Source organism: Ahaetulla prasina, chromosome 9 (assembly GCF_028640845.1).
Source record: "Ahaetulla prasina isolate Xishuangbanna chromosome 9, ASM2864084v1, whole genome shotgun sequence".
Lineage (NCBI taxonomy): Eukaryota > Metazoa > Chordata > Lepidosauria > Squamata > Colubridae > Ahaetulla > Ahaetulla prasina.
In genome coordinates, this window is record NC_080547.1 from 8,148,066 (window position 1) to 8,160,262 (window position 12,197).

At 46.9% G+C, this 12,197-nt stretch overlaps 1 protein-coding gene across 7 annotated transcripts in view; it reads left to right on the plus strand.

Annotated features, from left to right (window-relative positions):
- ANK1 (ankyrin 1) overlaps positions 1–12,197 on the plus strand; it is a 193,346-nt gene that overhangs the window by 171,813 nt on the left and 9,336 nt on the right. For 2 of the 7 annotated variants that reach the window (XM_058194550.1, XM_058194551.1), the window contains 4 exons: positions 1,393–1,782; positions 1,878–1,950; positions 5,355–5,628; positions 8,403–9,480. In XM_058194550.1, the coding sequence (XP_058050533.1) occupies positions 1,393–1,782; positions 1,878–1,950; positions 5,355–5,628; positions 8,403–8,573 (908 nt within the window). In that variant the 3' untranslated portion in view covers positions 8,574–9,480. Of the gene's footprint in view, positions 1–1,392; positions 1,790–1,877; positions 1,951–5,354; positions 5,629–8,402; positions 9,485–12,197 lie in introns of those variants that run through there. The other 5 variants (XM_058194555.1, XM_058194549.1, XM_058194552.1 and 2 more) reach the window with 5 other exon arrangements.

Below are 12,197 nucleotides of genomic sequence, written 5' to 3' on the forward strand. Positions count from 1 at the left end.
AGATAGATAGATAGACAGACAGATGGATAGATATAGATAAATAGATGATAGATGATAGATATAGATGATATATAAATGATAGATATAGATGATAGATAGATGATAGATAGATATAGATGACAGAGATAGATAGATGATAGATAGATAGATAGATAGATAGATATAGATAAATAGATGATAGATGATAGATATAGATGATAGATAAATGATAGATATAGATGATAGATAGATGATAGATATAGATGATAGATAGATGATAGATATAATGATAGATAGATGATAGCTAGCTAGCTAGTTAGCTAGAGGACAGACAGACAGACAGACAAATAGTTTCTTGTTTTGCCTTCTGGTGCTTTGGAAAATGTTGACCCCCTCTTCTTTGTGGCAGCCCCTCAGATACTGGAGTACTAGTATCATGTCACCCCTAGTCCAAGGGCAGGAAGCAGCCATGGGATTTCAGCATTGAAAGGGTCCAGGGGCAATTTTCCCCCCTTTTTTATTTCTTCATTCCTCAAGAAACGACAAACAATGCTTTGATTGTTACCGTAACTCTATGCAGAGCCAACTTCCTACTCTGCCCCCATGCCCGATACATAGGCTTCATCCCAGAATCCTCAGCCTGCAAATTGGCTCTTAGGAGTTCTGGCCATGGAAGTTCCCCCCCCCCCCCCCCCGTACTCAGATTGGGAGAAGTTTCATGTTAAGAGTTAAATTCAGCAGGAGATCCACCTTGCATTCCTGGCTCCCCTTCGAAAGCAGGTGGTCTCCGAATGAGAGCAAGTGGTCCTCCCCTCTCCCTTTTCTCCCCAGGTGCAATTTTACTCCCCTTGCTCCCCATGGTGCTGGGTCCAGGAAGTGCCAATCAAACAGGTTGAGATGGAGAGACCTTTTGATGCGCAGAACAATCTCCATACCTAGAGCCCTGTTTTTCAACCTCGGCGACTTTCAGAGGTGTGGACTTCAACTCCCAGAGTTCCCCAGTCTGGGCAGTTCTTGGAGTTGAAGTCCACACTGGGGAGTTCTGGGAGTTGAAGTCCATACCTCTTCAAGTCGCCACAGTTGACCGACACAGTCCAGAGCAGGATTCTCCAACCTTGGCAACTTTTAAGACTTGTGGACTTCCACTCCCAGAGTTCCTCAGCCAGCTTTGCTTACTCTCTTATAATCCCTTCCTCTGCAATCTCTCCACTTTGGTGGGTAAGAGAAAAAAAAAACCAGATACATCTGGCTGAGGAATTCTGGGAGTTGAAGTCCACAAGCCTTAAAGTTGCCAAGGTTGGAGACCCCTGGTCCAGAGGGACGGGGGCTGCTTAATCTTGTCTCCCCACCCCACCCCTCCCTCTCTCCCCAGCTCAGTGTGTCAGTCTGTCGTCCTCTGTCTGCCCCACGCAGGTTATGCTTCGCTGCAGGACGAGCTGCTCTCCCCCGCCTCCATGCACTACGCTCTGCCTTCCCCGCTGTGTGCCGACCAATATTGGAATGAGGTGGCCATCCTGGAAGCCATCCCCATGGCTGCCAGCGAGCAGGATGCCCTTCTGGAGATGTCGGACATGCAGGTGTGGTCTTCTGGGCTGACGCCCTCGCTGGTGACTGCCGAAGATTCCTCTCTGGAGTGCAGCAAGGCTGAGGATTCGGACGCCACGAGTGAAGGGCGGCTCACGGGGCAGCTGCTGGAGGATGTGCATGGCCCTGACCCTCTTGGTTCCATGGACCTGGTGGAGGAAGACACAGTGGATTCAGACGCCATGAATGGCCTGATGGACATGTTAGAGCAGGAGGAAGGTCAGAGGTCAGAGGGGAGAAGGCCAGATGGCGAGCACTTACGGGGGCACTTGGGGGAGTCAGGGTTTCCCACTGTGACCTCTTTCTCGTTCCAGGCCAGCAGAGAGTCCAAGTGGGCATCACAGAGTCGCCCAGTGTTAGCCGGGTGATAGAGAAGGGCAAGGACAGGTAAGGCAAACGCCCAGTTGAAAGGGCGGGATAGGGGAACTTGGGGAATTGGGGGGAACTCTGAAAGGTGGGCTTAGCCTGGGAAAGAGAGGAGACACCCTGGACCAGTTCTGGATTGTCCCCAAGGAAAATGTCCTGACCACGTCTGGCAAGACCGGATTTCGTGGCGCAAACAGAGGCATAGATACTTCCATGTTGGTTTGCGGGGAATCCATCAATATAAGAGCTGTGGTGGCGCAGTGGTTAGAACAGAGCGGTTGCAGGCGGACTCTGCCCATTGCCAGCAGTTCAATGCTGACCGGCTGAAGGTTGGCTCAGCCTTCTATCCTTCTGAGGTGGGTAAAATGAGGACCCAGATTGTTGGGGGCAATAAGCTGACTCTGTAAATCGCTTAGAGAGGGCTGGAAAGCACTGTCAAGCGGTATATAAATCTATTGCTATCTTCCTCCCTCCCTTCCTCCCTCCCTCCCTCCCTCCCTCCCTCCCTCCCTCCCTTCTTCTCTTACACTGAGAGCATATGTACCAAAGACAAATTCCTTGTGTGTCCAATCACACTTGGCCAATAAAAAATTCTATTCTATTCTATTATTCCCTTTCTCCTTCTCCTTCCTGGTGCCACAGTGGTTAGGACACAGTATTGCATGCTGCCTCTGCCCACTGCTAGGAGTTTGATCCTGACCGGCTCAGGTTTGAGTCCGCCTTCCATCCTTCCGAGGTCGGTAAAATGAGGACCCAGATGGTTGGGGGGACAAGAGGTTGACTCTGTAAAACCCCTTAGAAAGGGCCGTAAAGCACGGTGAAGTGGTATATAAGTCTATCGCTAGCGCTATTTAAAATTTCGCTGCCACCATTTCAAAACGGTCAGCATAGATTTCCTATCCTGGGGTTGTCTTCTCATTGATAGTTCTTTCCTTGTAGCATAACAAGGAAAGAACTATCTTTGTGGTTTTAAGTGTGATTGTCATTATCTTTTGCTCCTTAACTCAAAGAATCAGTTGTTTTTATGAAGCGTTCAAGGTGTATTTAACAATGACGGTCCTGCAGCATTGGGGTGGGGTGAAATTGGAACAGGTGAATGAGTGAAAGAATATTTCATGAGAAGATAAGGTGGAATATGGATTACTTCTTTTCAGAAGTACAAAATTCTGTGGTTCTTTAAATAAAGTGCTTTCCCTCCCCCAAAGTATTATCGCTAGTGTCTCCTTTCCTGTCTCTGCCCTTCCCTTCCCCTCCCCTCCCCTCCTTTCTTCTCCCCTCCCTTCTGCTATTTGGATTGCAGAAACAAAGTCAGTTTCTTGTCACCTTTAATTCCCTTTGATTTTTCTGTCCAAATGTCTTAATTATATCTTAAATACCATGTTTCCCTGAAAACAAGACCCTGTCTTATATTTTTTTGAACCCTGAAACAAGCCCGATTGGGCTTAGTATCAGGGGATGTCTTATTTTGGGGGAAACAGGGTAGTAACTGTCCCTATTTTTTCACCCTCCTCTTCTCTTCCTCCTCTCCTCTCCTCCCTCCTCTCTTCTCCCTCCCTCCTCTCTTCTCCCTCCCTCCCTCCTTTCTTCTCCCTTCCCCTCCCCTCTCCTCTCCTCCCCCTTCCCCTCCCCTCTTCACTCCTCTCCTCCCCTTTCCCTTCCCTTCCCTTCCCTTCCCTTCCCTTCCTTTCCCTTCCATTCTATTTTCTATTATTTTCTATTCTATATTCTATATTTTCTCTTCTCTTCTCTTCTCTTCTCTTCTCTTCTCTTCTCTTCTCTTCTCTTCTCTTCTCTTCTCTTCTCTTCTCTTCTCTTCTCCCTCCTCTCCTCCCTCCCCTCCCTCCTCCCTCCCTCCCCTTCCCTCCCTCCCTTCCCTCCCTCCCTTCCTTCCTTCCTCTTTACGCTTTTCTCTACTTTCTTTTCATTTTCTGCCCCAACCTTCTTGCAAGGAAGAGTCTATTTAACTCAAGTGATCTACCAGTTTGTCACACTCTCCCTTAAAAGTCAACAGCACACTAAATTCAACTTCTGGGAAATTTAACTTGAGCTTCCATTAGAGGGCAGTTAAGAGATGGAGTTGAGTATACCTTAACCCTGGCAGCTGCTTTAACCCTTTTCACCCTTTAAAACTCCTGAAACCCACTCCCCAAATACTGCCTGGCCTGGCCTATGGTGGAAGGTAACCTGGATTCCTAGGAGGAAAGATTGCGTTCCAGACGATCAAGAGACAAGCAAATATCCCAAAGGTGCTGTGTTGTTGTTGTTTTTTCACGAGGCAACTGGGCTTTCTGGTGGTTGTTTTTTCCTTTGAAGACGTTTCACTTCTCATCCAAGAAGCTTCTTCCATTCTTCGGTCCAGTCAGAGCGGGAGAAGCTTCTTGGATGAGAAGTGACATGTCTTCAAAAAAACAAAACAGAAACAACAACAACCCAGAATGGGCTTTCTGGGTTGTTGTTGTTTCTGTTTTGTTCTGCACCTTTTGGACAACTGGATGATCGAGAATCTCCATATAGACATTAAGAGATAGCAAAGTTTAGGTATTTTGGTTGTGCCAAGTCAGCCACAATCGAGACCAACATTCAGTGAGACGTCGGTGAAGTGAGCTTTGCTCCTCTCTAAAAGTTCTCAGAGTGTCTCTTTAACGAAACCGACAGTTGCTTTAGTTTGGCAAGAAGGGCGGGATATAAATGCAAATAAAATAAAAAATAAATAAATAAAATAAAAATAAGATTTCCATCTGTAGGGGAGGTAGCAGCCAAGGAAAACTGCTTGGAAGTAACTATGTCTATCCTTCTTGGTTATTCAGAGTCTGTCAGGGCCCCGTCAAATCTTGGACAGTGGCCAGGAAATTCCAGACTTAATCTAGTGCTGTGGATTTTATATCCTAAGGCAGAGGTCTTCAAACTTGGCCGCTTTAAGACGTGTGGACTTCAACTCCCAGAATTCTCCAGCCAGCTATGCAATTTGATCCTTATTCATTCTCTATATGCTCAGCCATCTCATCAACTTTCTTTCATGCTTGTTCATTTTTGTATCCAATCTTCATTCATTCGGCTCCTATTCATTCTTAATTCTACTTCTTCTTCATTTACCATTCATTTTAAATCACTCATTCTACCGCAATCAACTTTTATGTTTTCCTTGAACTACTCAATTCCCATTTCTGTATAATATTCATCCTTTTGACTTTTTTTTTCAACAAATCTTTCCTTACAACAGTCCTCATACTATTTTTTTAAACCTTTCTGCCAGTATTTGCATGCTTTAAAGAAAACTCACCCAATCAATTCAATTCAGCTATGCTGGCTGGAGAATTCTGGGAGTTGAAGTCCACACCTCTTAAAGCGGCCAAGTTTGAAGACCTCTGTTCTAAGGGAATAAATAAATAAATAACCCATCTCTCTCTTTCTGTCCTTGACCCCAGGCCCGGTGAATGGGTGGTCGAGGGCGCCTTCATCTCCAGCTTGTCAGACCTGGGCAAAGGGGTGTCCCTGAGTCCACCGCTCCTGAGACAAGGGGTGTCGTCTTACAAATTACGGAGCCGGGAACGGGAAACGCTGGAGCACATGCGGATCGACTCATCCGAAGAGCGGGAGAGCTCTCCCTTCCAGAGGGACTGGGGTCTCCAGCCGGGGAGGCAGCAAGGCTTGGCCAAGTGGCTGGAGGACTCTGGCAGCAGCTGTTTTGCACAGCTGCAGGTGAGGCTACAGGGTGGACCTCAGACCTCCGTCTACGATGGAGCCCAACGTTTCTGTCATTCACCGAGACCTTGGCGACACGAGCTTTGCTCCGGTTCACGACCTTTTTCTTGACGCCGTTGTTAAGCAAGTTGAACGCGGTTGTTAAATGAACCGGGCTTCCTGCTTTCCAGACGGTCGCCAAAGTGGGATCACGTGAACCCACTGCAACCGTCATAAATGTGAACCCCGGGCCAAGCGGCTGAGTTTTGATCGCGGGGCTGCTGCCAAGGTCGTAACTCTGAAAATTGGGCCCTGAGTTACTTTTTTTCGTCGCAACTTTGTATGGTCGCCAAAGGAACCGCCGTAAGTCGAGGACTCTACCTTGGAATAGGTTGCCGGTTGCAAACCCTGCAGTTAGGGCTGCTGACCAGCAGGTGGAGCGCTTCTGCTTTAAGGGAGGGAAGGCCACTCACCCAGCTGGCCATAGCCCTGGGCTCTATTTATATCTGCCTGGCCAGCAACTCTGCTTGTTTCCTAATTGGGTAGCGCCAGGGTCTCGCTTAGGGGCAGACCCAGCAGGACCAGAAATAGAGCCCCCCTCGGCCTGCCAATTGCTGGGCTGGGCTTAAGAGAGGTACCCTAACCTGGTTTAAAGATTGGCACAGCACATTCCCGGGCATAGCAGCCGACGGATTCTAATCCATCCACCCCTGTGTGCTGCTGCCAACTTCTTGTCTTGAGAGGCTTAATCTAGGGTGACTTTGACAAAGTTCCTCCTGGGAGAAACGGGATAGAAGGCTGGGCTGAGCAGCTGCTCTGGGACCGGGCTAAAATTACAGCCCCCCCCCTCCCCGTCTCCCACTACCTAGCGCAGAGAGAGGGAGAGAGAGGAAGAAAGCAGTAGCTCCAGCCATCAACCTGGACGGTGCCCTGCATCCATAAAAAGCAGAAGGCATTAGGCTCAAACCGGCTGGGATGTGATCAGCCACCTGGCTGCTCCTGCGGGATCATGTGGGGCTTCCTGACCCAGTTATTCATCAGTTTAGTCCTCCTGGGCTTCTTCCTAGTCAGTTGCCAGAACCTCTTGCACCTCGCCCAGGGCTCCGTCCAGTTTGTGCTGAAGCACATCCACCAGGAGTTGGACAAGGAGCTGGGGGAGAGCGAAGGGCTGAGCGACGATGAGGAGGCGGCTTCCACCCGGGTGGTGCGCAGACGTCTCTTCGTCCAGGTAGCCCTTTGTGTGTGGTGGGCGGGCGTAGGACATGGGACGAAGGTGCCCAAACGGATGGAGAATGCGTTCATAGCTTTTGGGTGCCAGTCGATGGCTCCGTAGCCTTGTTGAGCTTGGCCAACTGGCAAATGAGCATAGTTGAAATGCCGGGAACCTTGCGTTTATCTAACTTTATCTGTACAGGGAATCTGACTTTTGGACATAAGTGGAAGAGCAATGAACCTTGCTAGTTTCTGAGCAAGATTCGTTTCCCCTGGTAGACGTTTTCATTTTGCATTTGATCTTTTACGCCGGACGGGTTCGAATCCCAGAAAGGGCACGGCTGGCTGACGAGAGCGTTAATAGCTTGAAATAGATCTGTGCTAGTCTCTCCCTTTATTTCTTTGCCGGTAAATATCAATTCACGGTCACTCATGCTCTCGTCACTTCTCGACTGGATTATTGCAATGCTCTCTACATGGGGCTACCTTTGAAGTGTACCCGGAGACTGCAGTTAGTCCAGAATGCAGCTGCGCGGGTGATTGAGGGAGCACCGCGTTGCTCCCGGGTAACACCACTCCTGCGCAGTCTGCACTGGCTACCTGTGGTCTTCCGGGTGCGCTTCAAGGTTTTGGTTACCACCTTCAAAGCGCTCCATGGCTTAGGGCCCGGGTACTTACGGGACCGCCTGCTGTTTCCACATGCCTCCCACCGACCCGTACGCTCTCACAGAGAGGGTCTTCTCAGGGTGCCGTCCGCCAAGCAGTGTCGGCTGGCGGCCCCCAGGGGAAGGTCCTTCTCTGTGGGAGCACCTACTCTCTGGAACGAACTTCCCCCCGGTTTACGCCAATTGCCTGACCTTCGGACCTTCCGCCGGGAACTGAAAACTTATTTATTTATACAAGCAGGACTGGCCTGACTTTTTAAATTCTAAATTTAAATTTTAAACTTTTAATGGTAATTTTATTGGGTATTTTTATGGTCAATCGACGGTTTTAATTTGGCCTTTTATTGAATAAGCTTTTTAATGGTTATTTTAATATGTATATTAATTGTTTTAAATGAAGGCTGTACACCGCCCTGAGTCCTTCGGGAGAAGGGCGGTATAGAAGTTTGATAAATAAATAAATAAAAATCAATTCAACGCAAAAAAAAAAATGGTTTGTTGCGAAAGTGACGGCCTGCGAAGGCTCCTGGATTGGGGCTGAAAGGGGAAAACGGATGCAGTACGCTCCGTCCCATATTTGTTCCCACGGGGGTGGGGGGAGGGAACCAGTTATGCTGTATGGCAGAGTTCTTCAAACTTGGCCGCTTTAAGACTTGTGGACTTCAACTCCCAGAATTCTCAGCCAGCAGCTGGCTGAGAATTCTGAGAGTTGAAGTCCACAAGTCTTAAAGCAAGTTGAACCTCTTCTTTACGTTATGCCTTATTTTAATTGTGACGTTTCTGACACAAAGGAAACAAACAAACATAACTATTGGAAGAGGCCAGCTGTGCACCTTGGAGAGGGTAGAGGAGAAGTTATCCTGATCCCAAGTGGATCTCTGCTTTTCTTGTTGTTGTTCCCCCCCCACCCCGCAGGGTAACGAAATATTGGATCTCCCTGGAGAGCAAGTGACCGAAGAGCAATTCACCGATGAGCAAGGCAACATTATCACCAAGAAGGTGAGCGTATTGCGCAAAGGAGATCGGCCCAGGATAACCAAATATAATAGAATAGTAGAGTTGGATGGGACCTTGGAGGTCTTCTAATCCAACCCGCTGCTCAAGCAGGAGACCCGATATTATTTCAGACCAGACTCTTCTTAAAAGCCTCCTATTAAAAGCTGTTCTATAGATTGATTGTCCTCACGGTTAGGAAGTTTCTCTTTAATTCCAAGTTGCTTTTTTTTTTGTCACAACATTATATACGAGCACATACATTGAAAGGAAACAATAGGACCGGAACGGTAGGCACTTTTGTGCACTTATGCACGCCCCTTATAGTCCTCTTAGGAATGGGGTGAGGTCAATGGTAGACAGTTTTTGGTTAAAGCTTTTGGGAGTTTGAGAAGAGACCACAGAGTCAGGTAGTGTATTCCAAGCGTTGACAACTCTGTTACAAAAGTCATATTTTCTGCAATCAAGATTGAAGTTTGAATCTATTGTTTGCTCTTGTGTTATTGCGATTGAAGCTGAAGTAGTTCTGAAGGACATTGCAATAGATGATTTTGTGTGTTAAACACAGGTCTTGTCGGAGTCAGCAGAGTTCTAAGTTTTCTAATCCCAGGATTTCATTTCTCTCCTTGATTAGTTTCCACCCATTGCATCTTGTCCTGCCCTCAGGTGCTTGGAGAATAGGTTGACTCCCTCTTCTTTGGGGCAGCGCCTGAGATATTGGAAGATTGCTATCATGTCTCCCCTAGTCCTTCTTTTTATTAAACTAGTCATACCCAGTTCCTGCAACCGTTCTTCATGTTTTAAATCGCCTTGAATTGTCTTAGTTGCTCTTCTTCGCACTTCCCCCCAAAGTCGCAACATCTTCTTCGTAATGTGGTGACCAAAACGGAATGCAGAACCTGCTGAAACCCACCTCAGTCCCAGATCCACCATCATCTGCAAAGGATGTAAATAGAGGAGAGTTTAAGTGAGCACAAATGGGTTGACTTTGTAAAAAAAATATACAAATAGAATGAGACTATTGCCTTATACATTGTAAGCCGCCCTGAGTCTTCGGAGAAGGGCGGTATAGAAGTTTGATAAATAAATAAATAAATAAATAAAAATCAATTCAACGCAAAAAAAAAATGGTTTGTTGCGAAAGTGACGGCCTGCGAAGGCTCCTGGATTGGGGCTGAAAGGCGAAAACGGATGCAGTACGCTCCGTCCCATATTTGTTCCCACGGGGGTGGGGGGAGGGAACCAGTTATGCTGTATGGCAGAGTTCTTCAAACTTGGCCGCTTTAAGACTTGTGGACTTCAACTCCCAGAATTCTCCAGCCAGCATAGCTGGCTGGAGAATTCTGAGAGTTGAAGTCCACAAGTCTTAAAGCGGCCAAGTTTGAAGACCTCTTCTTTACGTTATGCCTTATTTTAATTGTGACGTTTCTGACACAAAGGAAACAAACAAACATAACTATTGGAAGAGGCCAGCTGTGCACCTTGGAGAGGGTAGAGGAGAAGTTATCCTGATCCCAAGTGGATCTCTGCTTTTCTTGTTGTTGTTTCTCTCCCCCGCCCCCGCAGGGTAACGAAATATTGGATCTCCCTGGAGAGCAAGTGACCGAAGAGCAATTCACCGATGAGCAAGGCAACATTATCACCAAGAAGGTGAGCCTATTGCGCAAAGGAGATCGGCCCAGGATAACCAAATATAATAGAATAGTAGAGTTGGATGGGACCTTGGAGGTCTTCTAATCCAACCCGCTGCTCAAGCAGGAGACCCGATATTATTTCAGACCAGACTCTTCTTAAAAGCCTCCTATTAAAAGCTGTTCTATAGATTGATTGTCCTCACGGTTAGGAAGTTTCTCTTTAATTCCAAGTTGCTTTTTTTTTTGTCACAACATTATATACGAGCACATACATTGAAAGGAAACAATAGGACCGGAACGGTAGGCACTTTTGTGCACTTATGCACGCCCCTTATAGTCCTCTTAGGAATGGGGTGAGGTCAGTGGTAGACAGTTTTTGGTTAAAGCTTTTGGGAGTTTGAGAAGAGACCACAGAGTCAGGTAGTGTATTCCAAGCGTTGACAACTCTGTTACAAAAGTCATATTTTCTGCAATCAAGATTGAAGTTTGAATCTATTGTTTGCTCTTGTGTTATTGCGATTGAAGCTGAAGTAGTTCTTTAACAGGAAGGACATTGCAATAGATGATTTTGTGTGTTAAACACAGGTCTTGTCGGAGTCGGCGGAGTTCTAAGTTTTCTAATCCCAGGATTTCATTTCTCTCCTTGATTAGTTTCCACCCATTGCATTTTGTCCTGCCCTCAGGTGCTTTGGAGAACAGCCCGACTCCCTCTTCTTTGTGGCAACACCTGAGATATTGGAACACTGCTATCATGTCTCCCCTAGTCCTTCTTTTTATTAAACTAGTCATACCCAGTTCCTGCAACCGTTCTTCATGTTTTAAATCGCCTTGAATCGTCTTAGTTGCTCTTCTTCGCACTTTCCCCCCAAAGTCGTGACATCTTTTTCGTAATGTGGTGACCAAAACGGAATGCAGAACCTGCTGAAACCCACCTCAGTCCCAGATCCACCATCATCTGCAAAGGATGTAAATAGAGGAGAGTTTAAGTGAGCACAAATGGGAAATGGACAAATTCCGATGTAGGTTGGACCACGTTGGCGCTTGATATTTCTGAATCTGTTCCTGCTGTTCAGGGATCCCAGATCTGCCCCCTTTTATCCTCATTCGCCTTTTGGATCAGTTTGCACTCAAACTTGGCTTCCCGGAATGAGCAGGTTGGAATAGCAGGTGCAGGATGTATTCTCTGGGTCCTAAAGTCAGCAGAGTTCATTCCAAAGTAGGAGCCTTGGGGTGGGGGGTGGGGAAACCTGCAGAGAAGGGCAGGGTGAATACAGCTAGTTCTTGACTTACGACCATGACGGAGCCCAACATTTCTGTCACTAAGCGAGTCACTGCAATATATATATGTATGTATGTATGTATGTATGTATGTATGTATGTATGTAGGTCGGTCTTTGGTTATTCGGGTTTTCTCCCGCGTAAAATTGGAAGTGTCTTGGCGACGTTTCGACGAAGTCTCATTCATCATCTTCAGGCTTCAGCTTCGTGCTTCTGGGAGCAATGTGTGATCGCAGCTGTTTCTTCCTTTTAACTGCTTTTGTGCTCTGATTGGCTGGGGGTGTGTCCAGTTTGGGTTGTGCTCAGTTTAAACTGTACACACCCCCAGCCAATCAGAGCACAAAAAAACCCCCATCCAATCAGAGCACAGCCAAGCTCCCACCCAATCAGTTCAAACCCCCACTAGCAGTTAAAAAGGAAGAAACAGCTGCAATCACACATTGCTCCCAGAAGCACGAAGCTGAAGCCTGAAGATGACGAATGAGACTTCATCGAAACGTCGCCAAGACACTTCCAATTTTACACGGGAGAAAACCCGAATAACCAAGGACCTATATATAACAAATATATATATATGTATATATGTATATATATATATATATATATATATATATATATATATATGTGTTGCTGGTTTCTGCGTATTGAGAGTGTCTCGGCGACGTTCAATCTCATTCATCATCTTCAGGCTTAACTGCTCTTCTGGGAACAAAGCAGCTTGAAGCCTGAAGATGACGAATGAGACTTCGTTGAAACGTCGCCAAGACACTTCCAATTTTACGCGGGAGAAAACCCGAATAACCAA